Source organism: Rhamphochromis longiceps, linkage group LG7 (genome assembly GCF_057381845.1).
Source record: "Rhamphochromis longiceps isolate RC_006_pf linkage group LG7, R_longiceps_female_GT1.1, whole genome shotgun sequence".
In the NCBI taxonomy this organism is placed as follows: Eukaryota; Metazoa; Chordata; class Actinopteri; order Cichliformes; family Cichlidae; genus Rhamphochromis; species Rhamphochromis longiceps.
In genome coordinates, this window is record NC_140563.1 from 71119226 (window position 1) to 71145362 (window position 26137).

The 26137-nt window shown below is 45.8% G+C and overlaps 1 protein-coding gene across 3 annotated transcripts in view; it reads left to right on the forward strand.

Annotated features, from left to right (window-relative positions):
• The first annotated feature begins 238 nt into the window (after positions 1 to 238).
• LOC146666974 (carbohydrate sulfotransferase 8-like) overlaps positions 239 to 26137 on the forward strand; it is a 56151-nt gene continuing 30252 nt past the window's right edge. Inside the window, exons 1-2 of one of the 3 annotated variants that reach the window (XM_085415126.1) lie at positions 239 to 612; positions 23863 to 24048. In XM_085415126.1, the coding sequence (XP_085271252.1) occupies positions 23886 to 24048 (163 nt within the window). In that variant the 5' untranslated portion in view covers positions 239 to 612; positions 23863 to 23885. Of the gene's footprint in view, positions 613 to 23862; positions 24049 to 26137 lie in introns of those variants that run through there. The other 2 variants (XM_085415127.1, XM_085415128.1) reach the window with 2 other exon arrangements.

Below are 26137 nucleotides of genomic sequence, written 5' to 3' on the forward strand. Positions count from 1 at the left end.
ACTCACGGTTAGGATTAGAGGAAACAATAAAAACTAAGCAGAAGCACAAACACAGATCTGCCGAGCAGCAGTTTTAACTGTTATGATAATAAAATCAATCCTAACAGTTAAATCTGTGACGTCACTCTGGTGTGTGTCTGCGTTACATCAGATTCACCTCTGCAGCCCTGACCATCGCGGGCTTTTATTTTGAGGATTTGGCGAATGCGGGCTTTTATTGTGGTGGTCTGACCAAACCTCCTCCGTGTCTCCCGGAGCTTGCCGGTCGGGCTCCGCCGCCCTGCCCTCCCGTTCACAGTACACTCTCAGTCCAGTCCTTCAGCTCCGGGGCCGCTAACGAACTCAGCCCGCGGACACCGCAGCTCACCGGCAGCTCTGCGCCCGTTAGAGCGTTTACTGAGTACCGGAGGAGGAGGGACGCCCGCAGACTTTCCGACGGAACAGAACTCCGCGGACTGCGTCCATGCTGAGCCGCACACAGGTGAGCGCCGGCGGAGCGAGGACCGGGGGCAGCGGGCGCACTTTCAGTCGGTACTCCGGTGATACTGTGACGTAGACCGGACAGCCCGACGGCGAGCGGCGGGGTTCGCGGAGCAGCTGAAAGTAAAGCAGGTGTGTTTGGAGTGCTTTCGTCATTAACACTGACTCCGCCCCCCCGTTAACGCAGATTAAACCGCGTTTTTTTGAGCCAGTGAAAGGTTACGGACAGGGGCGGATACAGAGAAACGGGGCCCGGGGCACAGGTAAGGAAAAAGCCCCCCCTCCTTTTGCTGGTTTTAAACGGGGCAGCTAATTGGATAGCCGTGTTTGATGATCAGCTTGTAGTTTGTGCTCGAGCGGCCCTGATTGGTGGACGTTTCTCACATTATTTGACACCTGGAACTGTTATTGTGGCGCTCTGTTTGCTGCTTCCTGACTAGGTTTCACCTAAAGAAGGACCAGAAATCCAAACTTTTACTTTTACTGAAGCGTGAAAAACATTTCCGATAAAGAAATCAAAAGAACACAGACTCTCTTGTTTCTGTTCATTTATTTTATGTCATCCAGATGTTACATTTTTTGCTCCTCTAATTGATTCCAGTTTATTTCTTTGTGTTTGCTCTGTTGATATTTGTTTAATCATGACAACAAAATGATTAAAGTTGATCAGATGCTGATGGGGAAACAGAACTGATCTCTCGTGTACTCGTCTGAGCGTCTGACGTCAGTCGCAGGGGGGCGGTGCCGGGGTGTCGGTTGATGTCGCGGTGTCTGTTTCTGTGATGTCAGTGGCAGACTGAGCGCGTGCGGAGTTGCTGAAAACAAAGATGGAGATGTTTGCCGTGTGGATCCTCAGCAGCTGATCAAAGAGAAAGAGCGGCGCCTGATCTTCAGGGTGCAATATCAGCTGTGGGCGGAGCCTGCACAGGTCTCAGATCCACCTGTCAAGCTGACGGAGGAGGAGGAGGAGGACGGCTGCTTCTTCTCCTTTCTCAGCAGCAGTTGAATGAAAAGCTGCGATCGCGCTGAATAATTTCTCTCCTCGTGTCTAAAAATAGCCACCCGGCTGCTCCACCTGCACACGGAGCTCTGCTGCACCTACGACGACCCTCGGAGTCACCTGACCTCGGCCGTAACAAACTGAACCAAAATAAACCGGAGCGACGGCGAGGCTGAAATAAACCCGAGCACCTCAGAGCAGGCGGAGGGAGCGCTGTGATTTATCGTTCATAAACACGACCTCGAGTCTGATCTGTGTGGGTTTAGGACGAGTCACAGATCAAACTGAGGTTTTCCCCGATCGATCATTTTATAGATGTTACCTGTTAACGCTCGCCATCTGACCGCTCGGTTCAGGGAGTGCTGCTGCTGGCTGTGTTTGTTTCTCCAGCCCGGTGCGTCCCACCCTGAGCTTTCATCTGCTGGATTTCGGTGACAGCTGGATGGCGATATACGATATATATCTCGATATTTATTTTTAAGCCATAAAGTAAGAACAAACAGAGAGTTTAGTCACAGCTGTGTCCCAGATGTCACACAGGCACTTTTATTAACACACAGCGCAGATGTACAAGAAACAATTACTCAGAAATAAATTATCAGCATTTATTAAATAATCATGCTCCATAAATAAAAGAAAAAATGTTGTTTTGTGCATAACAAAGAGCTCACAACTGTGCAGTCAAAATGTAAACTAACAGACGCTGAGCACAACAACAAGCAGCTGCTCTGTTCTTAACTTCTACTGCGTGACCGACAGCCTGGAGTTTGAAATCCTCTTCGTAACCGCGTCTCTGAACAGGAGCCGTTTATGGTCCTTATACGCACACAGTACGGTGATATTACGCTGAAGCACAGTACGTATCACTCCGCGAGGCTCCAGACTACGGCAGCCGTAACGCGGTGCGGCTCCGTAGCAAAGTCGTACTCAAACATTTTTAGTCAGATTGCTGAGCGCCGTGTTCCACAGAGAAGCGGTTCGCGGTCAGTGAGCACAACCAGAACTCATACATAAGGCGCGCTGTCAACTTTTGAGAAAATGAAAGGATTTTAGGCCGTGCAGCACCTCTGGGCGTTAGCGTGGTTAGCTCGTTAACACGTTGACGCCGTCCAGCCCCACGCACGGGGCGATGCGCAGTAACTCGTTAACGGAGATTTGCCGTGTCCATCTTGTCGCTGCCTGCAGGTGAAGCGATGGGGGAGGAGGGGGTGTTGTGGTCAGTGAAGGAGAGGCGGAGCAACGCAGCGTAGAGACAAAAGTGGACGAAAGAGAGGCAAACCTGCGGCTCCACAACTATAATTATAGCATAGACTATATCGATATAAAGGATATTGTCACATCTCTTATCTCGTATAAAAATATATCGATATATTTAAAAACTCGATATATCGCCCAGCCCTACATCACGTAGACGTGGGCTGGGAGTAAGAACAATAACACGGGCGAGGTCGAGTTGTGTGCAGGTTTTACACCTGAGCTCACCTGAGACCGAGTCTGTCATTAATGGATCCATAAGACTGGAGAAAACGGGACCCCGAGCGATGAGGGAAACATCTGAGCGTGCAACACCTGGTTCACAAGGTCACCTGGTGGGAGGTGACCTGTCTCTGAACAGGTAACAGGTGTGCACAGCGTCTCTCGGGCAGCTTGTGTCAGAGCCAGTCAGCGGGAGATCGCCCCCTGCAGGAACTGAGCGTCACTGAGTCTCTGAACCTGTGGATTCATCACAGACTGGATGTCATGACCACATCCAGTCACAGAGACGTGTCGGGGTCGCTTTAATGATGGCAGCTGATTGGTCGCAGACATGGTCCCCGTCTTTAAAGATCACCGGATCATTGCAGTCTCAATAACTGTGGTCGTGTCGCGGGCTCCGCCCACTGCTCTTCCAGGTGTGACTGTTGTGTAACCCTCTGCTGGAACTTCTGGACTCGAACGTCCTGTATCGATCGTGTGTTACTGCGTCTCGCTCCACAGTTGTGTTGTACAATGACAATAAAGGGCTTTTCTATTCTATTCTATTATGTTTGCAAGCGTGGCTCCATTTCTAAGAGTTTCTGATCCTGAGTCTGTGGACGTCACAAACGTCTCTGTCTCATCAAGGTGGTTCGCTTGGTTTTCTCGTCCTTCTGCCTGTGAGGGACTGATCAGTGCTGCTGCTGATTCAAGTGCATAATAGCATACAGTTGTGTGTGTGTGTGTGTGTGTGTGTGTGTGTTGGATAAACTGACAGTGTGGTACCAGGTTCGTGTTGGTTAATCTGGAGGCGGGTCTGAGCGCTGCTTTGCTGCAGTTTCCTTTGAAGTGGAGCAGGACGTGTTTGTGCGTTCCTCCGACAGAAACAGTCGTATCGTGTGTCGACTCGTTTCAGCTGCACTTTCACCGTGTGAGGATTCATTTACCATAAGCACCTTTAATCTGAGCCGACGGCCTCATCGAGGAAACTCGATCCCTCCTGCTAACGAGGAGAGCCGTGCTGCAGGATGCTGAGGCTCTTCTTCCAGGCTGCCGGCATGAATAACACATCGGAGAGGGACACCTCCGCCCCTGCAGAGCGCCTCCATCGGTCTCTGCAGGGGCACAGGGTCCTGAACAGTCATCTCCTAACCACAGGCAGCACCGAGCTTCACCGGAGAGCTTTCAGACCAACACCTACACCACCCACAGCTGAGGGCGGTGTGAGAGTCTCACGTTTATCAATGTTAAACTGATTAATCTATTTTAGAAAGTATGGAAACATCTGTCCATCGTCCCATGTTCACACCGTCCAGCTGTTTCCGGTCCGAGCGTCTGATTGGATGAAGCTCTCTGCAGCGGGTCCCCGCGTCTTTCTTTAAAATAAAACTGTAGCGTTCGTGCCCGACCTCTCCAGCTCTTCGTCAGCTCGGTTCACCTGCAGCTCATCTGTCATGTGATGGGGTTTCTCCGCCCATCGGAGTCAAGTCATCTTTATTTATATAGCACATTCAAAAGACATCAAGTGTCGGCCAAAGTGCTGAACAGAGGGATGATATAATAAAAAGAATTAAAATAGATGAGATGAAAACATTATAGAAACATTGTAAGACATCCATATATGTTTGTAAAAAAATGTGTACATGCATATATGCAAATACATATACAAAAATGTACACAAGCACACACAAGCACACGTGAACATAAAATACATGCAAACATTACCCAATGAGATAAAAGACCAGAATCGCAGAATAAAAGAGGTGTCAGAGAGAGCCTTGGAAAATAGGAAGGGCTTCAGATTCGATTTGAAGACTTCCAAGGATGAAGAGGATTTACTGAAAGGGGGAAGGCTGTTCCAGAGTCTCGGCGGCAATGGAGAAAGCCCTGTCCCCTCTAGATTTGAACTGGGAGCGTGGAACTGATAACAGCATCTGACTGGAGGAGCGCAGAGATCGAGTGGGTCGGTGCAAGCTAAGAAGATCTGAAATGTAACCTGGAGCCAAACCATGGAGAGCTTTAAAAACAAATAATAAAACCTTAAAATCGATTCTATATTTAACTGGTAGTCAATGTAGAGATGCGAGTATCGCAGTAATAGTCTCTGTTTCTAGTACCCGTCAGGAGCCTTGCGGCTGCATTTTGAACAAGTTGCAGGCGGGACAGGCTTGAGTGACAGATGCCTAAATAGAGAGAGTTACAGTAGTCAAGACGTGACGATAGGAAAGCATGGATAACAGTGTTCAGGTCTTTAGATGACAGGATATTTTTGAGTTTAGAAACGCTCCTGAGTTGAAAAAAACTGCCACGAACGACTGAATTTATTTGCTTGTCCAGCTTGAGAGTGGAATCAAAAATGAAACCAAGATTTTTTACGTGGGGATGTACACGAGCTGATAATGGGCCCAAATCGTTTCTTATGAGACTAACAGAGTCCTGCTTACCGAAGATTATCATGTCGGTTTTGTCGTGATTTAATTTGAGAAAGTTCAGAGACATCCAGCAATGTATGTCGCTAAGACACTCTGAGACTTTCTGCAGCGTACTGTCAGCACCTGGTTTTAGAGAGAGGTAGAAATGTGCATCGTCTGCATCGGAGTGACAGGAGATCTGGTGTTTCTGAAAAATGGAGCCTAATGCGAGCATGTATAAGGAGAACAAGGCCGGGCCCAGAATAGAGCCCTGAGGTATTCCACAGGTGAGAGTAGCTGGGAGGAGTATTTGTTACCCAGCATCACAGAGTAGGATCAGCTCTCCAGGTAAGAGGCAAACCATGTTAGAGCAGAGCCTTGAATGCAGACACGTCTGTAGACGGTTTAACAGGATTGTGTGGTCGACAGTGTCAAAGGCTGCGCTCAGGTCTAGAAGGATGACAACTGTGCTTTTTCCAGAGTCACCAGCTAGAAGCACATCATTGAACACCTTCAGTAGAGACTCTGTGCTGTGGAAGGCTCTGAAACCACACTGATATTTGTCCAGAATATTAGTGTGTCTAAGAATGAGGAAAGTTGGTGGAGGACGACTTTCTCAAGAACCTTAGACAACAATGGCAGCTTAGAGATTGGTCTGAAAATACCAAGAACTGACGGGTCTGAACCAGGTTTTTTAGAAGCGGCTGAACAACAGCTTGTTTAAACGAATGAGGAACAGTCCCATTTGAGATGCTGCTATTTACAATAACGAGGATGTTAGGGCCGACTGTCTTCAGCACATCTCTGAGAAATGGTGTAGGTAACACATCCAAGGGGCACGTTTCATGTGCATTATTATATCAGTGAGATGGGATAATGAAACTGGTTTAAATTCGGAGAAAAGGAATGAACATGCAGGTGGTTCAGAGGGGTCTTGGGATGGGAGCGGGATATGTGCTTGGATATCATCAATGTTTTCAGTAAAGAACTTTCGTGTGAGGCCGTCTCAGATATGGCTGCAGTGGCGCAGGACAGAGTTGATTGTGTTGAATAGAACTTTAGGATTACCAGAGATTATCTTGGAGAAATAATTTGCTCTTTCTACCTTGATGGTGCGCTGATAGTTATTTAGACAATCTCTAAACACTTGGTAAGAAACGTGGAGCTTATCGTGCTTCCATTTTCGTTCTGCTTTCCTGCCTGACGGCACGAGTGCTGAAATGCTGTAAACATCAGCAGCAGTGTTCGTTTCTCACAGGCTGGTGTCCGCACACCTGTGCAGGTGTTTAAGCACTGCTTCATTTCACTGCTCTGATTATTAGCTCAGAGCTAACATCTTAGCCTATTGCTAACACAATGAAATATAAGGATGAAGGTGGAGGTTTGTTCTCACCCTGTTTTTAAGTGTTGATTTTATGTTAAAGGTGGAGGTGAGGAGCTGGGTAAGGTTTTCTCCTCAGTGTGTTTTGCTTGTTTGTGTATCTGAAGCACTTTTGACCACCTGTCTGCTCCACCTGTCCTCTCCACCTGCCCGTGTGTCGGACAGGGCTCTGTGGGTCTGAATGAGTCCTTTGTGTGGAAAGTTTGAGCCGGTCATCAGAGGTCATTCTAGTTAATAATTCGCTCTAACTGGCGGGTGAGAAACCGCCTCCAGATATCGGGGGCGGCGGTCTCTGGATCGCCAGTGATTAAGAGTAGCTGTGCAGCCGGCGGGCTCAGAGGATTAGTGACATTAATGATGAGAACAAAGCGACGCTGCTGCTCAGCAGCTTGTTTAGTTCTGCCTTTCAGCGTGTTTCATTATTCATTTGGCTCGCTGGAGCCAGACTGCTGTGACCCACTGCTGTGGGAATGAGCCGGGCTTGTATGGATTTATTTAGACTCAGAAACACCCCAGAGAATTAACCTGGGACAGCTTAAAGCCACGATCACACATTTATAGGAGCTCCACCTCCAGCTTCTTCTGTCTGCTCCACTCGCAGCAGGAAAAAAGCCTCCAAAAAGTCCCTGTGCTGGTAGCTGTTTAATCAAGTTAGAAACTCGGGGAAAGTATTTATCCATCACCAACAGACCCACTGGTTTAAAGTCCAAATGACCAACTCCAGGTTTGAGAGAGCAGTCCCATCTCCAAGTACATGGCCCAAACCACATCCAAAACCAGTTCAGTATCTGGGTCAATGTCCAGCTACAGGTCCAAAGTCCAAAACAAGATTTAAAGCAGAGAACTAAACTAGCCCCAAAGTCCAGGATCGGGTCTGACTCCAGGACAACCGACAAAACCAAGACCAGGTCTGAGACCGGGTCCGACTGAGACTGGGTCTGACTGAGACCTGGGCCCTATTTCAGGAAGCCGGTTTAGAAAACTCAGAGTGAAAAACGATACTCAGGGTTGAGTAACCCCGAACTGTCCAACTCGGAATATTCGGTTTCAGAAAGGCTGATAACAATTAGTTCAGTCAACGCGGAGTTGCTTTAACCCCAAGTTAAGCGTGCGCACGAGGATACAGAAAGCCCTGATTAGTGGAGCACAGATTAAGCGAGTCACCATGGAGACGGAGGGAAAGAAGGCAAGGCAAGGCAAGTTTATTTGTATAGCACAATTCAACAACAAGGTGATTCAAAGTGCTTTACAGAGACATTAGAAACAAGAACAAATAAAAAGCATGATTTAAAATTGAATAAAACAAGCAAATAATAGAATAGAATAGAATAGAATTCAACTTTATTGTCATTGCACATGCACAGGTACAGGGCAACGAAATGCAGTTTGCATCCATCCAGAAGTGCTTTAGTGATATAGATATATTACAATATATATTAGCAATAATATAGATATGTGAGTATATTACAGAAATGGGTCTATTATGGTATGTTATAATGTACACGGTATGAAGTATGTTGTGAATATTCTATAACTATAAGTATGTACAGGCTGTAGTGAGTACAAGCTATGTACAGGATATGAACAGGATATAAATATGAAAAACTATACAGAATATGAAATAAATAACTTTACAGAATCTGAGATATACAGCTATACAGAAATGGGAACTATGCAAGTTGTAAACAGTTGTAGGATTAAAGATTATCGAATGTACAGAATGATTATTTACACAGAGCTATACAGTAGTGCAGTTAAGATAAGTGAGGGTGTAGATAGTTTCTACAGAGGCTATATAAAGTGCTGGTGGTTGTGAGTGGTGGTTCAGTCCATGTTATTATTGTGTGTTTGAGGGTACAGTTGTCCATTGTGGGTGTGTGTATGTTCAGTCCATGAGTTTAACGTGGGTCAGATGTCAGGAGGCAGAGTTCAGGAGTCTGACAGCTGTGGGGAAGAAGCTGTTCCGGTACCTGGTGGTCTTAGTCCGGAGGCTCCTGTGGCGCCTCCCAGAGGGCAGGAGGGTGAAGAGTCCATGTGATGGGTGACTGGGGTCTTTGATGATTTTCCCAGCCCTTTTCAGACACCACTTCCTGTAGATGTCCTTTATGGCAGGAAGTGGTGCTCCGGCGATGCGCTGGGCAGTTTTCACGACCCTCTGCAACGCCTTCCGGTCCGAGGCAGAGCAGTTCCCGTACCAGACTGTTATACAGTTGGTCAGGATGCTCTCGATGGTGCAGCGATAGAAGTTCACCAGGATGTCTGAGGACAGGTGGTTCTTCCTCAGAGTCCTCAAGAAGAAGAGGCGCTGGTGAGCCTTCTTGACCAGCTTGGAGCAGTTGGTCGTCCAGGTGAGATCCTCGGAGATGTGGACTCCCAGGAACTTGAAGCTGCTCACACGCTCCACAGCCGTCCCCTTAATGTGGATGGGTGGATGTGGGTCAGCATTCCTCCTGTAGTCCACGATGAGCTCCTTGGTCTTCTCGGTGTTAAGCAGCAGGTTGTTTCTGTCGCACCACTCAGCCAGACGATCCACCTCCTCCCTGTAGGCGGCCTCATCGTTGTCACTGATGAGGCCAATCACCGTGGTGTCATCTGCAAACTTAATGATGGTGTTGGAACCATCAGCAGGTCTGTAGTCGTGGGTGAAGAGGGAGTAGAGGAAAGGGCTCATCACACAGCCTTGTGGTACACCGGTGTTCATTGTGATGGTAGATGAGCAGCGGTTATCCAGCCGGACATGTTGGGGCCAGTTGGTCAGGAAGTCCAGTAACCATTTGCAGATGAGGGAGCTGATGCCCAGGTCTGTCAGTTTCCTGATGAGTTGTGAGGGGTGGATTGTATTGAATGCTGAACTGAAGTCTATAAACAGCATTCTGGCGTAGGTGTTGTTGTTGTCCAGGTGTGAGAGGACAGAGTGCAGTGCGATGGAGACTGCATCCTCTGTGCTCCTGTTCCGGCGGTATGCGAATTGGTGGGGGTCCAGGGTGGGGGGGAGACAGGATTTGAAGTGTGCTAGGACCAGTCGCTCTAAGCACTTAGTGATGATGGGGGTGAGTGCTACTGGGCGGTAGTCATTGAGGCAAGATGGGTTGGAGTTTTTGGGTATCGGGACGATAACTAACTAATTAACAAACAAACAACAGTATATAAAATCAAAACAGATAAAATCAGAACAGTAGATAAAATCAGTAGTTAAATGTAAGTTTTGAAATTTAAGCTTAAAGTGTGGATTTGGTGCTTTATTCAAATGCAGCTGAGAACAGGTGAGTCTTCAACCTGGATTTAAATAAACTGAGTGTTTCAGCTGATCTGAGGCTTTCTGGGAGTTTGTTCCAGATATAAGGAGCATAAAAGCTGAATGCAGCTTCTCCGTGTCTGGTTCTGACTCTGGGAACTGATAAAAGACCGGATCCAGATCACCTGAGGGATCTGGAAGGTTCATACTGGGTCAGGAGGTCATTGATGTATTTTGGTCCTAAACCATTCAGAGCTTTATAGACCAGCATCAGAACTTTAAAGTCTATCCTCTGACGGACAGGCAGCCAGTGTAAGGACCTCAGAGCTGGACTGATGTGGTCCACTTTTTTGGTCTTAGTGAGGACTCGAGCAGCAGAGTTCTGAATGAGCTGTAGTTGTCTGACTGATTTTTTAGGTAGACCTGTAAAGATGCTGTTACAGTAATCAAGCCTACTAAAGATGAATGCATGGACTAGTTTTTCCAGGTCCTGTTGAGACATCAGATCTTTTATCCTTGATATATTCTTGAGGTGATAGTAAGCTGACTTTGTTATTGTCTTAATGTGTTTTTCTAAGTTTAGGTCTGCGTCCATCACTACACCCAAATTTCTCGCCTGGTTTGTGGTTTTTAGATGTATAGATTGAAGTTCTCTGGTGACCTGTAATCGTTTTTCTTTGGCGCCAAAGACTATTACCTCAGTTTTGTTTTTGTTTAGCTGGAGAAAATTGTGGCACAACCAGTCATTGATTTCCTCAATGCATTTACCAAGAGCCTGTACAGGGCCTCGGTCTCCTGGTGACATTGTGATATATATTTGTGTGTCATCTGCATAGCTGTGGTAGTTTATTTTGTTGTTCTTTATAATCTGTGCCAGTGGGAGCATGTAAATGTTAAACAGAGGGGGTCCCAAGATGGAACCTTGGGGAACTCCACATGTGATACTTGTCTGCTCAGATGTGAAGTTACCTATTGATACAAAGTATTTCCTGTTTTCTACGTATGTTTTGAACCAGTTTAGTACAGTTCCTGAAAGACCTGTCCAGTTCTCCAGTCGTTTGAGTAATATGTTGTGGTCAACTGTATCAAATGCTGCACTGAGATCCAGTAAAACTAGGACTGACATTTTTCCACTGTCTGAAGGCGCGGTCAATGTATTTTACAGCGCTTGAGGCCGAAATTCTGATGGCAGCATATGCTGATAACATGCAAATTTTGCGGAAAAAAAGTAACACAGCCTCAGCTGCAAAAGAAAGGGAGCATGCATGGCAAAACATAGCCGACAGAGTCAATGCGTGAGTGTTAATTTAAACATTGATCGAGGGATTTCCACCCATTTAACACGTTATTTTATTATATTTTATTTTGTGATGTGATGTGAGCGCAGGTGCAACCCAACAGGCCCCAAACGTTCCTGGCAGCAAGTAAAAATGAAATATAAAAATATAGTCCAAACAGGTAAGGTGTAATTGTATTATGAGCCATAGTGCTTGGTCTGTTTGTCCGATGTAAATCAATTGCAGTTAGAGGCTACATTAATTTCCCCTCTGTAAGCACTTATTGAAATTATCTGAGCACATTACAAGTACATATTTGCTCTGTATGCTCAAATGTGACCCGTTATAGCCAACAGGAAAAAAGCGGAGGCCCGAAAAACAGGTGGGGGTCCTCCACCACCACCACTCACAGAGGCTGAGCAGTTGGCTTCCACATTTGTGATAATGTTGGCAGCATCACATATGATCTTCACAGTGCAGAGAACACAAATTAGCATCCATTACTATAATGAAATAATTTGTTAGTTTGAAATGCTACAGGGAACCATGTACCTGTACATTAATGCTGTGGAAAGACTTCCTGTTCACATAGTCTCCTTCATTTACTGAAGGAGCAATGATTGGAATGTGAGTGCCATCTATACAGCCAATCACGCCTGGGAACCGTGAAAATAAATGTAAAATTTAAGTAGTAGTTCAAATATCACCACATCATGAATTAAGTTTCGTTCATCCTGATACCTGCAATTTTGTGGCATCCCTCTTTGATAAATCTTGTGGGTCTATGACCGGGGAACACCACAAACGAGTACAGGAGACGTTTCAGTGCAACTGTAACATTCCTGACTGCCCGACAGACGGTAGCCTTGGAAACGTGCTCAGCGTCACCAATATTATACAGGAAGCTCCCGTTTGCAAAAAACCGAAGTGCAATACAAATAATATGTACAGAACTGAGAGGATGTCCGCGATGTGTCACATGAGCAATATTAGGCTTGAGGATGTTATTCAAATAACTTATAGATTGTGCTGAAAAACGGTAACGTTCACACAGAAAATCATCAGGAAATGATAAAATGTCCGAACGCGCTCTAATCACTCTCTCCCGGCGGAGAGCTCTGCGGAGAATTTGGGCTTCAACATCTACTGGCTCTTCAAGGAAGGGGCACGCCATGTCTGACACTTCCTACTGTCAGGTTTCTGACAAAGAGGCGGAGAAGGTCAGGGTTAGTTGAAGTAAACCTGCTAGGGGGCAGGTTAGCTTCACGGAGTGTGTCGTCATAGTAACTCACTCAGAATTAATCTAAACTCGCTTTGTGAAACCGAAAACCCAGAGTTTTCGTTAACTCAGGGTATACTTACTCAGAGCTTGCACTAAACCGGCTTCCTGAAACAGGGCCCAGGTCTAGATCAGGTCTGACTCCAGGACAACAGACAAAACCAAGACCAGGTCTGAGACCGGGTCCGACTGAGACCCAGTCTGACTGAGACCAGGTCTAGATCAGGTCTGACTCCAGATTGAAAGCAAACACAAAAACTGGCTCCAGCAGTCGCCCCATGCCCCGGGTCCCACACCAGTCCACAGCTCTGGGCGTGGGTTGGTGTGCTAGTATGATGGAGAGGTGCCTCTCTTCTGATAACCTACAACTTTTACTCATCATATAAATCATGACATTTATCGCGTGACCTGATCAGCTCGTCCGAGTTCAGGAGAGGCACGGAGAGAACGTAGGGAACAGATGGAAAAGGTGATGTTGGAAATGTTGGGGGAAAACTCTGTAAAAAACCCAGGAGAAATAAAGACACAATGAGACAAAGTTACTTTCTTTATCAAACGTGTACACGGGTGAGCTGCTAAGAACAACTCACACCATGCACAGTGGCTTGGTAATTTTTATAGGCACAGAGCACAGAGACAGTGAGAACAGGATAACAAATAATAAACAGATAAAATAAAACAACTCCATATATGGTGCTAGTCTCGTCAGCAGAGAGCTAGGGAAGATAAAACAATCTAAAACAATATGTCCCAGAAACAAGATGTGTTTGCTGGGAAAGTCTAAAAAGATAATTCTAAACTAATCTAACCATAGGCAGAGGGCAGACAAAAGGCATCTTTGTACATTTAAAAGAAGGTAAAGAAACATAGAATCATTTTTCCTGTAACATTCCCTCCTGTTTTAACTTATTTTAAATGTATACAACAATTGTCTGTGAAGGTTATTTATTAAGTATCTTAAGCAATTTTTTAATTTTCAAAATGTCAGCATAGCAGAAATGGAAGTCATCTGGTCTAAAGAATAAAACAAAAGAAAATAATAAAAAGAAAAACATAGTAAATGAAAATCATAGTAAATGAAATAACAAGTGGAATAAACAAGAAAAAATAATAAAACTAAAACTACAAAAAATAAAGGATAAAAACCTTATATTTTAAAACGAAAACTACAAAAAATAAAAGGATGAAAACTAAAATGAAAACTTTGTATTTAAAAATGATGAAAACCTAATATGTAAAATGAAAACTTCAAAAAATAAAAGGATGAAAACCTGCATAACCTACTAATGTTTTAATCAGTGCGTGATCACTTGACAAGTCATTTTTAATCACCACGTCATTCATTAGCAGTTATTACAAGTTCTCCTCTAACAGAATTGCAACGGGATGCTGTTCTTCTTGAGGCATGGCAACATAAGCAGTCATTGTAGTTGTTATCATCTTTGAAATCATTACCCTTAGACATGGCGGTGTAGCTGCTCCAGATGTGTGGTCAGTGACATATTTCTGCAGAATGGTCAAATTCTGCAAAGCTTCATAAATGTCTCCGCTTACAAACTCCTCCTTGTGATGCTGTTAGCAGGTCTAGAGTCAGTCTGTTCTGCAGCACCATCGTTCTGATGGCCTGCTGTTCTCCTGCTAAGGCGGTTCCCAGGGTCTTAGTCAAGTTGATGTGTCGTAGCAGAGCATATCGGTTGATTTCCACGTGATCCCGCACCTCGGCAACTCCAATGCCGGGGATCAAGCTCTGTAAGAATTTCACTCCTCCTCAGATGCGAAACTCTGGTTCCTTTACTGCTTGGTGCCGTCCGTGCACATCCTGTCTGGTAATGAGTCTTTGTTTGTAGTATCATTCGGTAGCTGTAGTTGGAGCGACAGTTGAGGCTCATCAGTGTCGCGTTACTGGCACAGGTTTCGTTGAGTGAACAGTCCATACACTTCCTCTCGTTCCTCGGTGGGCAGAAAGTGTATATGTATTTGCATAGCAGTCAGTTTTATTATTCAAGTAAGCTGTAGTGTTCATAAACTGCCACCAGAAATTAGTGGCATAGCCATGGGGAAACTTGGTGTACTTTCCTTTGTCATACAGTGTCTGCCTTTTCTCCATGTAGCGTGACTTATTGTCCCTCACGGAAGCAAAGATGAGGAGCCCGGCCATGGTCAGGGCCACTGCAGTTATTAAGAGCCACCACCTCATGACGACGGGACACACCCTCCTGTCGCGAGTAGACCCCCCGGCCAGGAAAGCTGACCCCTCCACCGGGCGAGATCACAACAAGTGGGCAAGCCTGCCGTCAGCTGTGTTTAGATGGCTTCACTGACTCGCCTGCAGTGACTCTGATGGATCCAGGATGGTCGTTCCGCAATTTTGCAAGCTCCAGTTTTTCCTTTGGAGCACTTTGATCAGAACCCAGTCACCGGGCTGTGATCTGCAAGACACTTGATAGACATCATTACATTCTTCGTCATTTACAATCATCTCTTTATTTTCCTACAACTTAGACATACATTTTGCTACTGAAATTGTATCTGCCTTTTTCACTGGGTAGATTTCTGGCCACTTTGAGAATACATCTATAACCACTAGGGTGTATTTTTACCCTTGGCATTCATTTAGCTCAATAAAGTCCATATGGATTGTGTGGTCTCAGGTTTCCCTGAGCATTATATTTTTGACACGTCATGCACGTTCTGACAAATTGTTTTGCTGAGGTTTCAAAACGGTTCTAGCAGGCGTTGTCTCTATGTTATCTGCTGTTGCTGCGTGGCTGTCTGCAGCCTTGGTGTTTGTGACTTTGCTCGCCTCTCTGTTCCTGATAGCCACCTGCGAATTAGTGTTTTAGTCTGTTGTCAACACGTCAGCCTTATTTCTAAGTTACAGAATGCTTCTTCTCCTTTTTTTTTTTTTTTTTTTTTTTTTTTTTTGGTTTGGGAGAATAGATGCAACTCTACATTTTCACTTAAGGCATTTTTAGATAATTTCTAGTTCTTCAAACAATACATGGATCTCACACATTTCAAACTTTCAAGTTAGGGTTGTTTCCCATTTATACAAATATATATATATTTAACTTTGCATTGCTCACAGCTCATAGCTCACAGCTCTAAACCTAGGCATTTTTCAATCATATGCCTAATCACTATGTGTCACTGTGATTCTCAAGTATTGTCACAAGTTCGTTTAAATTCGTTTCCAAAACCAACAAAATAATCAAACAAAAACAAAAAACATAAACGTGTCAGGACACAAAAGAAAAAAAAAAATGCTGCCACCCGAACAAGGCAGAAGTCTGCATATGTTGGCTTGTAATAGCATGCAGCTTGTAACATGGTAGACTAATGTGCCTGTGTTAATTCAGCTCCATATTATTGTGTGAAGTTGCACTGGGTTGGGAGTGGTTTTGTGGTTGTCACATTTTTGGTGAGCCAATGGCTGGAATGGGGTTGGACTAATTAGAGGCAGGTGTACTTGATTGCACTGATACACTGGTCTACTTATAGCCCACACTACAAACACTGCTGTGTTGTTTTGTCTCTCTGTGCAGTCCAGGGCCTATTATATGCCACAGCCTAAAGGCAGCAGAGTTCCAGAGGCTTGAGTGACCACTGACTATATGCTTGCAGGGTGGTGGGTCTCCAAGGACAACTTCTAACCCTGTTAGAGGCAACATGTGGGGTGCAACTTGGCCGTGTGGCATAGCTGGCTCTGGCCTTGGGACTGTGTGTTTTTATACAATTCATAAGTGGGACACTGGACTGTTTTATCTTTTATCTCTTGATATATTTTTCGTCAATAAATTATCTTTTAGAATTTTATTGACTGACATCTTTTTGCCCACGACTGAGACGGTTGGTCAGACCTAGAGTCTTTCTTTGGGTGTGTTACAGCAGCTTCTGCTCTAAAAGAAACAAATAAATAAAAAGAAAAGAAAATGTGGAACATGCTCATCAGCTTAGCAGTGTCTACATATTTAATTCAGCTTCTCAATCCTGTAGTTTTAGCTGTTGTCTACAGGGTTTTGCTTATTGGTTGTTATTATAGGTGTGCTCTATATCTCAGCAATGTGTCATTCTAGAATGATAAGTTTCAAGCTGGTCAAGTGCCTCTATGCACTTCATTAGTTTAGTTATTCTCTGTATTGTCTTCATCTCACATGTCATTACACTGAGTTTCAGCAAACCTTAAGCTTGATGCAGACTACTGCTTAACAATTATCCACCTCACATCATAACCGATTAAGGTGCCTCTTCATATTAATATTATGTCATTGTTAATATTATCCTCTTTGTCTTATATAACAGCAATAGCATATTATAATATTTTATCAGTGTGTACCACTATACTACTCCTGAGCCAATTTGATAGTTAGGATCATCTTATTCAGCAAACAGATAATTTAGAATTCATCCAATCAGCGGTCACATTTGTTCTCTCTGTTGCATGGCGGACCAGGCAGTTCTATTATAATGTATTATTTATATTTTATTTTGTATCCATCAAGGGCTTCAGATGACCTGCAGAATCATCCTTTTCCCAAGGTGGAGACAGTTACCTTTTCACACACTGTCCTTGGCTGAACAATGACACAGCCTTAATATACTTTATTTATGTTATTAAAATATTTTCGTGTGAATTATTTGCTTTATATTCATTTTATACATGCTGGGCATGGTCATCATGCCAACTGTGTTTCATTGTTAATATCACTTTACAGGTTGTTATCCTTGCTATTATTAATTTCAAATACTCTAAAGATCATTTCTACTGTAATTTTCCCTTTGTTCATCTTTATTTCGTACTTTTTATATTTATATCTACTCAGTGGGGTCTGTTTTCAACCCTTTTAAACTACTTCAAACTACTTTGATCTCTAGTTTTCACTTAATAAGGGATTATTAAGTTCTTCCTGATATGGGTGGTGCTGCAGATGCGGCTGCAGGAATGAGTGATGGCTTTCTAAAAGGGTTGTGGGGACTGCACAGTGTCTCGTCTTCTGGTTTTACTAAACTGGCAGTTGAGTTCTATTCTTCTGACTGTTTATATTTTGTTTTCTTAAATCTCTCAGTTTACAGACACTGTTTTTGTCCGGCGTCTGGACTTTTCTTTTCTCACCACTGCTCGTCAGCAGGAGTGAGTTTTAATTTCACTTGCTTGATTACCCATCTTATTTATGTATTTACTTATTTTTGTTTAAGTAATATATACACAATACAGCTGCTATCACCTTCGCTGGTATTAGAGACGAGAGTGGTTGCTCACACGCCCTTCTACTTTCGGACTATTTCCAAAAGCGGTGTGAACTTTACGAGACGGAACTCGACCGTTCTCTCAACTCACCAGCACGTCAGTGAATAGCAGTAAAAGAAAAACACAGGAGGAGCAGCTCAGTCTCTTATTGGACCGTGAAAAGTCAGCTTGCTCCGTTAATTAAAACAATACACACACACACACATTCACACTTATTCGCGCGATCGGAACCCTTATCATAAGGGGAGCTGCCAGTCTTTCTGTAGACGAGCTACTTATTCCCTAGACCCAGCTGGGGGAGCTACCCAGAGCTCCAAACCTAACCCACAAGAGTGGGGAGCTTCCAGTCGACGAGCTCCAAGCTACCAGCCGACGAGCTACTTTAAACCCACAGAGGTGGGGAGCTTCCAGTCGCGACGAGCTACTTTCGCTATTTTAAATTCCCTGAATTTAAAATACGCTTTTATGCAAGATTGTGTCAGTGTGTCTGTATCTACCTGGTCAGTGTCGCCGGGTCTGGTCCACCTCGATCGGGCCCCACCACCGTGGGTCGCTTTCTAAGAACGTTGGCCAAGACTCGAATTTAACGCCCTTGGTCTTTGACCACACACCTAGTGTGTGGTCTGTCGACAGACGAACAACGTGGACTGGTCACGGAGATGGGACACGATGGAGGCGCTCCGGCTCCGAAGGACCAAGAAATGTTGGGGGAAAACTCTGTAAAAAACCCAGGAGAAATAAAGACACAATGAGACAAAGTTACTTTCTTTATCAAACGTGTACACGGGTGAGCTGCTAAGAACAACTCACACCATGCACAGTGGCTTGGTAATTTTTATAGGCACAGAGACAGTGAGAACAGGATAACAAATAATAAACAGATAAAATAAAACAACTCCATATATGGTGCTAGTCTCGTCAGCAGAGAGCTAGGGAAGATAAAACAATCTAAAACAATATGTCCCAGAAACAAGATGTGTTTGCTGGGAAAGTCTAAAAAGATAATTCTAAACTAATCTAACCATAGGCAGAGGGCAGACAAAAGGCATCTTTGTACATTTAAAAGAAGGTAAAGAAACATAGAATCATTTTTCCTGTAACAGGTGACGATAAGCCGGAGTGACCTCACACTTAACGCAGGACCTCCACCCTGCTGTCCACCTCGTGCTGCAGCTTGCGGATAAACGTGAACGGAGGTGGAGATTTCCGTATATGTTATCCCATAAGATTAGAGTCCCATAACGGAATGACAGGGATTAATCTTCCTAGCTCGCGTCGAGGGGACCACACAAGCCCTTTATTGTGCCGGAGGAGGTGGCTTATCAACTCATCGGATTTGCAGATTATATTCCTGATTATGTTTATTTCATATTTCCGTGCAGTCGTCCGTAAGGACGGACAGAGTATTTCAGCTGAGGTGATTCAAAGATCAGAAAGCTGCATCGCCACAAATGCTCCTGTCAGAGGCGCAGTTTGACATTTCTCATTAAATGTGATGCTTTATTAAAGTAAAAGATGTCCATGGGGATGTATGTTTCTTTTTCAGGGAGTAAAAGTCGGAGAGATCCAAGAAAATTACATTTTTATTCCTGGGTAAATGATGGAAACATGAATTAGATTTTGAATTCTGGATTTAACAGGAAGCCAAAACAGGAGAAATCTGCTCTCTCTTTCTAGTCCCTGTCAGGACTCTTGCTGCAGCATTTTGGATCAGCTGAAGGCTTTTCAGGGAGTTTTTAGGACTTCCTGATAATAATGAATTACAGTCGTCCAGCCTGGAAGTAATAAATGCATGAACTCGTTTTTCAGCGTCACTCTGAGACAGGATATTTCTAACTTTAGAGATGTTGCACAAATGGAAGAAAGCAGTCTGACATATTTGTTTAATATGTGCGTTGAAGGACATGTCCTGGTCAAAAATGACTCCAAGGTTCCTCACAGCGTTACTGGAGGCCAAGGTAATGCCATCCAGAGTAAGAATCTGGTTAGATACCATATTTCTAGGCTTTTCAGGGCCGAGTACAATAACCTCAGTTTGATCTGAATTAAGAAGCAGAAAGTTAGCAGCCATCCAGGTCTTTATGTCTTTAAGACATTCCTGCAGTTTAACTCATTGGTGTGTGTTATCTGGCTTCATGGACAGATAGAGCTGGGTGTCATCTGCATAGCAGTGTAAATGTATGCTATGTCTTCTAATGATACTGCCTAAGGGAAGCATGTATGATGTAAACAGAATTGGTCCTAGCACTGAACCCTGTGGAACTCCATAACTAACCTCAGTGTGCTCCCATTAAACGAGGTGTTTGAATCCTTTTCATCTCCTCCTTCAGTCGGACAGTGTCAGAGGAACAGGTGACCCAGAGTAAAATGGTGAGACTAAGATAAGTGCTGCAGAAGAACAAAGCAGTGTTATGTCAGCTGACATGGTAAATTATTTCTGAGACTTCAAACTGGACCCACCTGCTCAGCTCGGTCCCACAGTCCAATGAGACACTGAGTATATGAAGTGTTTGTTTTACTGAATGTTCACTGTGATAAACATACAAACAGGTCAGACCATCGTCAGTTACCATGGTGATCTGTCTGCGTTAAACACCGTCAGTTAATCTCGTTTCGTGGTGACACCCGCTGTGCCGAAAACAGCGGACGGAGTCGAGAAGGCAGGAAGTAGAAAACTGATTTGGGCCGCGAGGATGATCAGTTAACGTCCACGTACGCGGCAGCGGCACAGAAACTCCTGCTGTGTGTCGAGCGCTGTGCTGCTGCTGAGTGTGAGGAGCTGAACTCAGAGATCAGGGAAGCACAGTGGAAAGTCCACAGTATCAAACAAGCTGCAGAAACGCCACTCGTGCCTCCGCTCGCTTTCCAGCTCGGGTCACCTTCATTTCAGGGGCAGCGTGGGACTCTTTGTCCCCGAGCTCTGGCTCGTTTCTCAGCCCGCACGCCGTCCTTGGCCTCATCCTGAACTCTGAACAATTAGCACTAAACGGTCTGAGCGAGCTGCTGCAGCCTCGCTCACGCAGCCCATTTTCTGTCTTTGTATCTGCACACAAAGCAGAGCGAAAGACCGACTGTAACCGTGATGATGGAGGCTGTCTCAGCGTCTGTGGTGCAGCTACACAGAGGTGGAATTTCTCGGTGAGCTGCTTACTGTTAAAAATGACTCCTTTATCGGCTTTCTTTGCCCTCCTGGGCAGCCGCCGCCTGCACAAGCTCTCATTTTATGTACCAACTGTACATAAGTGTTCAGGCTGCTGTCTCATTAGCTTTGACTTCAACCAAACCGGCGTGTGAACACGTCCTGCAGGTACGAGGCTGCTGAATGATTCCTGTAGGAACCATGTGAATAACTCAGGATACTCTCCCGGTCCTGCTGGAGAGCACCGCAACGACAAAGTCAGCACATGTATTTGTTCTTAAAACACTTTACTTTCAGATACTAGGAGAACAAAAGTTTGAAGAAAAGTGAGGAAATCTTCTGCAAACATGTTCCTGTAACTTTCAGCTGTTGGTGGGACTCGTCCTGCAGCTGTGGAGGAACACGAGCCCAGACCAGCAGACTCGGTGCTTGTACTGTGTCACACTTTATTCATATTTTCTCTGTAGTTTCTCCCTCAGTGCAGTTAGCGTGAGTTCTCCTGTTGCAGTTTACCCTGATTGTTTGCTCTCGTTTGTTCCGTGGTTTCCTTCAGCGTGTCAATAATCTGTGAGCGCTGCAGTCACAATATTGACGCAGCTCAAAACGTCTGTGGCGGTTCGATGACAGCGGGCGTTTCCTGTTTCAGAGTGTTGATGATGTCGCTCAGGGAGGTGTGATTGTGGTGTACAGCATGGAGCTCTGCCATCACACTGCAGGGTATCCATCTCCTGCCGTCATGTTAATCCGGGCGCGGCAGGATTGAAGCGTCCTTGCTGAGCGGTCAGCTGGAGGCCCAGAGTTTGACTCGACAAGGACGTGAGGAGGGGTCGTCCTCTCGACTCTTCGTTGTGACTCGTTCCTCTGAGTTTCCTGCCGTGTTCTTGGTTTTCTGACTAAATGAATCTTCAGTTGGGACTGCGACCTGTTTGGGGGAAAATACTCAGAAACCTGATTATTTGTTCTCAGTATTTCATGCTTCATTAGATGCAGCCTGATGGTTTTTCTTTAATCCTGCCAACAAACACTCAAACCAGCCTGGCTGGATTCTTTCTGCACGCAGCGTCTTGTTCTCAGCCGCCCTGTTTTATTTAAATGCAGGCTGTTTATCCTAGTTTCAGCAGAATGAGCTGCTGCAGCGTGATGCTATAAATCATCAGCCACTCGTCGCTAATAGAAACCTTAATAACACATTTATTATTATTAGAGGAACAAAAGTTTCTGCTGTAAAACTTCAGAAAACAGAACAAAGCGTCTCAGCGGTGATCTCAGACGTCGAGGTCGATCCGCCTGCGGCTGAAAACCGTCCTTATCGCAAACAGATCACAGCCACTGCTTTGAGAGCGATGATAAAATCAACGTGGTGGTCTTCGTTTCCTTTGTTATAAATCAGACTGTTGGAGACGGGAGTGATTCACTCGCCATTTACTCTCCGAGCTGCGGCGAAACTGTGAAAACCGACACCTTCAAAGTAAAAGCTGTGCTGCACTGCTTAAACCAACATATTTCCAAAGGCAAGACTTTTACTTTGACGGTCTCTGTTTCTGGTTACGAGGTTTTGGTGCAGCTCCACCAACCGACCACTTGATGAGTACATGCTTCCCTAGCAACGGTTGCCAGGCAGTCACCTGTGTAACTGAGGCCTCAGTTCAGTATTAAGATTTACCATGGTAACCGTTTCCATGGTGACGATAGCACACTACAGAGCCGTGCCTTAAACGAAACATTGACGCAAAAAATTTGTCAAATTTTTCCTAATTAAATTATTCGAAATACTCAGTCAATTGTTGCAGCCCTTCTGTGATTTGATATAATATAGTTTAATACAGTGTTTCCCAACCACTGGGCCACGGGACCGGCTTTTAAGGTGTCGCAGATAAATACAACAAAATAAAACCAGTACCAAAAACAGAAGATTTATTCATAACACACAAGGAAAAGACCCAGGGAAACAGAGTTAACGATAAAAACGATTAAAAAACCCGATAAAACCGTGAAAACCATAAATTTCAAACCCGAGCCTCAACTCTCGCAGCCCAGTACCAAACGGACCGCCGTAATTAGCGTGAGTAACGGGCAGAACAATGACATTCTCTTCCACTAGAGGGCAGTACAACTACCTGCTCTAATTCAGTGGGTCGCCAACTGCCAGTAAGACAGAAGACGACGACGAAGAAATGACAATAGTCAGAAAAGTAGTCAGTGTGACCTGGTCCTGGAGGAAACTCCGACCCAGGTGAAGGCCCAGCATGAGCAGTGGTCAGAAGGAAGCAAAAAAGGTAAACTGGGGACCAGTGTTGGGACTAACGCGTTATTAAGTAACGTGTTACAGTAACTAGTTATTATGCCAAAACCAGGAGCGCGTTAGTCGTTACTGGGATTCAGATAGGGTCGTTACTCGTTACTTCGTGTGGTGGCATCGCGGAGCTTCCACAGATTCAGTAACATTAGCAAGTGGTGGAGGCCAGCAGGTGGATGAAGGAAAAGGGAGGCAGGAGGAAGAGAGACCCGAGGCGGCCTTCACCTGCAGCTTCCGTGGAGGTTTCAGCCTATCAGCATCCAGCCAGCGTGCAGCTGTTTGGGGGTTTCATGTGGATCTTTCCATCGTGTGTGTAATGGCTGTGGGGTGTGGTCATCACCCTGCTGGGCGGGCGGTGTCGACACTCATGTTTGTGAGGTGATGGAGGGTGCTTGATAACAACCTGAGGCGGTGTAAAATTTTCACATTTATACCGCAGGTGGAGCTGCCGGAGAGACAATAAAGGTACTGAGGCAGCAGGAGTGTGGTTGGAGGAGGTGGAGCAGGTGACGGTGTTTAAAGGAAACGGAGAGGAACCGTCGGCGCTCAAAGTGAAACGCCGAAGCTCGGCCCCAGAGGCATCCGATGGCGTGCAGTCACACGGCGAGCATCAGGTTTGCATGTCTTTATCAGATCTCGTCTGAAGTGTTTGTCTCCTCAGGTGCTCGCCGTGGTCTGTCCAGGATGAGCCTGCTGGGCGTTCAGAGGAGGCTGCTGTGTGCGGCCGTGAAGCCGCCCTGCTCCCTCTGCTGCTCCCTGTGGTTCCTCCTGCTGCTGGGAGCCGGATCGCTGCTGCTGCTCGCCCGCCTGCAGAACCTCACCGAGCCGGTCCTCCAGCGGCGCCCAGGTTAGTTCTTCTCCATGTTTTCTTCGCCTCCTTTCACTCTGGTGCTCGTTACGCTGCCCCCTGCAGGGCGTAGAAACCTGCAGCATGCTGTGTCTTTGCATGTTCAGCACCACCTCTGAGGTTTTAGGAAGGATAAAGTGTTAGAGGGCGCGCTGCGTTCTAGCCCCCACCTGAGGTCATGTGATCAACACAGTGGATCGGCTGAGGTTCATGTGCAGGTTGTCTGAGCTCAGGTCTGCAGGTGGCAGTCGCAGTTCTGCTCCTCTAAAACAGCCAGCAGGGGTCAGAGGTCACAGAGGAGCGTGGAGCAGCAGCTCCTGAGAAGCAAACCCACCAACAAACGTCACAAGCTCCTGTCCAGCTTTCAGGCACGTCTCAGGTTGATGCCGCGTGTTAATGAGTCATAAAGACGTGAACGAGTGTCTGAAATCTGCTCCAGGAAGCAGGACCGATTCTGTCCAATCACAATCGAGTATCGAGCGCCATCCCTACCTTAGTAATGTGATGCTCCCGTGTTCTGCGGACGGACCCGTGCGTTGAAAGCTCTGCGTAAGCACGCTCAGTGGGACAAATTAAAAGTCCATGATGGAGGCACCGGCCAATCACAGAACAGGACAGGGTTACACTTTCATCACGCTCTCCTGACCTCTGACCTCCTTTCCTCTGAGAGCTGCTGCTCGCTGCGTGTTTCCTGCGTTATGCTCAGAGATCTCAGCAGCAGCCACGTCACGCTCGTTCTTCATCATTCTGTATCTACATGCACCGAGCTGCTGGCCCCTGATTGGCTGATCGGGTTTTTAATGAGCAGTGGAACAGGTGTGCTCTATCTGAGCCGTTCACTGGTTGACTCATGTGGCGTCTGGGCAAGAGGACGTGAGGTCACAGGCAGCTGGTGACACGCTTTGCTGCATTACAGCGTCACACACACCTCCTTCAGAGAGCAGCCTGTGATTGGTTCAGTCTCTGAAACATGTACTTCATTACAAAAGTTACTTTGTTAGAGTAATGCATTACTTGCGTCTGCTCCTTCTTAGGCGACGCTAGCACGGTGCTAGCATGCTGTCTGCACAGAAAACATGGTGCTCTGAGAGTACTGCAATACTGCAGTACTGTAGTGTACGGAGTACGTGCTCATGAAGAGTCAGCATCGTGAGCAGAAGCAGCGGTGCAGATTATTTTCCTGTGGGGTGGGTGGAGCTTCAGACGCTGCATGACGTGTATAAAAAACATTTGTCTACATTTTAAATGACGTAGAGCGCCGACGCCGCGCCTGCTGCTCCATCAGCCTCATCTCAGGTTTCAGCACCTACCTTCACTGCTCCCATTCTCTGATGGCGTCTGTCTGCGGGAGGTAGGCGATGACACCTGTGCTGAGGTGATGGCGGAGATCAATGAGGCAAGCGGCTGATGTCGTGAGGGGGAGGGCAACGTTGCGCTAGATTCTTTTCTCCATCAGCTGTTGCAGATTTGCCGCTGAGCTTCGAGCCTCGTCTGCTTTCGCCAAACACACATACCTGTTGAGTCAGTTCCTGCCTGTGCTGTCATGAACTTTGACCTTTAAGCAAGGCCTGTAGAGTCTGAGATGGAGCTCCTGGGTGATGTCAGGTGACCGTGCTGCCCTGACTGCTCTTACTAACTGATATTAAAGACGTCTCAGCGCTCTTTGGTCTAATTCATGCTTTTAATGTGACGCTCAGGTTGTTCGTGCCTCTTTAAACTGGTTGTCTGATGGTTTTCCTGACACTGGGAGTTCAGTGGTTCTGTGAGCAGAGGAAGCTCTGCGTCTGCTGTTTGCTGCTCGCCATCTGATCCGAGATTAGTTAGTTTATCTTCTGATCCTCTTCTCTGAGATATTCTGTCATCATGAGCTCTGATTGGACACCTGAGGCTCACATTACCATGTGTGTGTTACTGTAACACACCTGAGTGTTAAAGATGGTTTCACTTCATCTTCATGGAGCAACAGCCGCGGCACTCAGAGCGGCGAGCGTGCACCTGAGCAGTAAACCACAAACGAGTCCAAACAGACGAGTGCGAGTCCATCAGTGCAGCCGGTCCGCGTGCTGATGGACGGTCTGAGCAGCGAGAG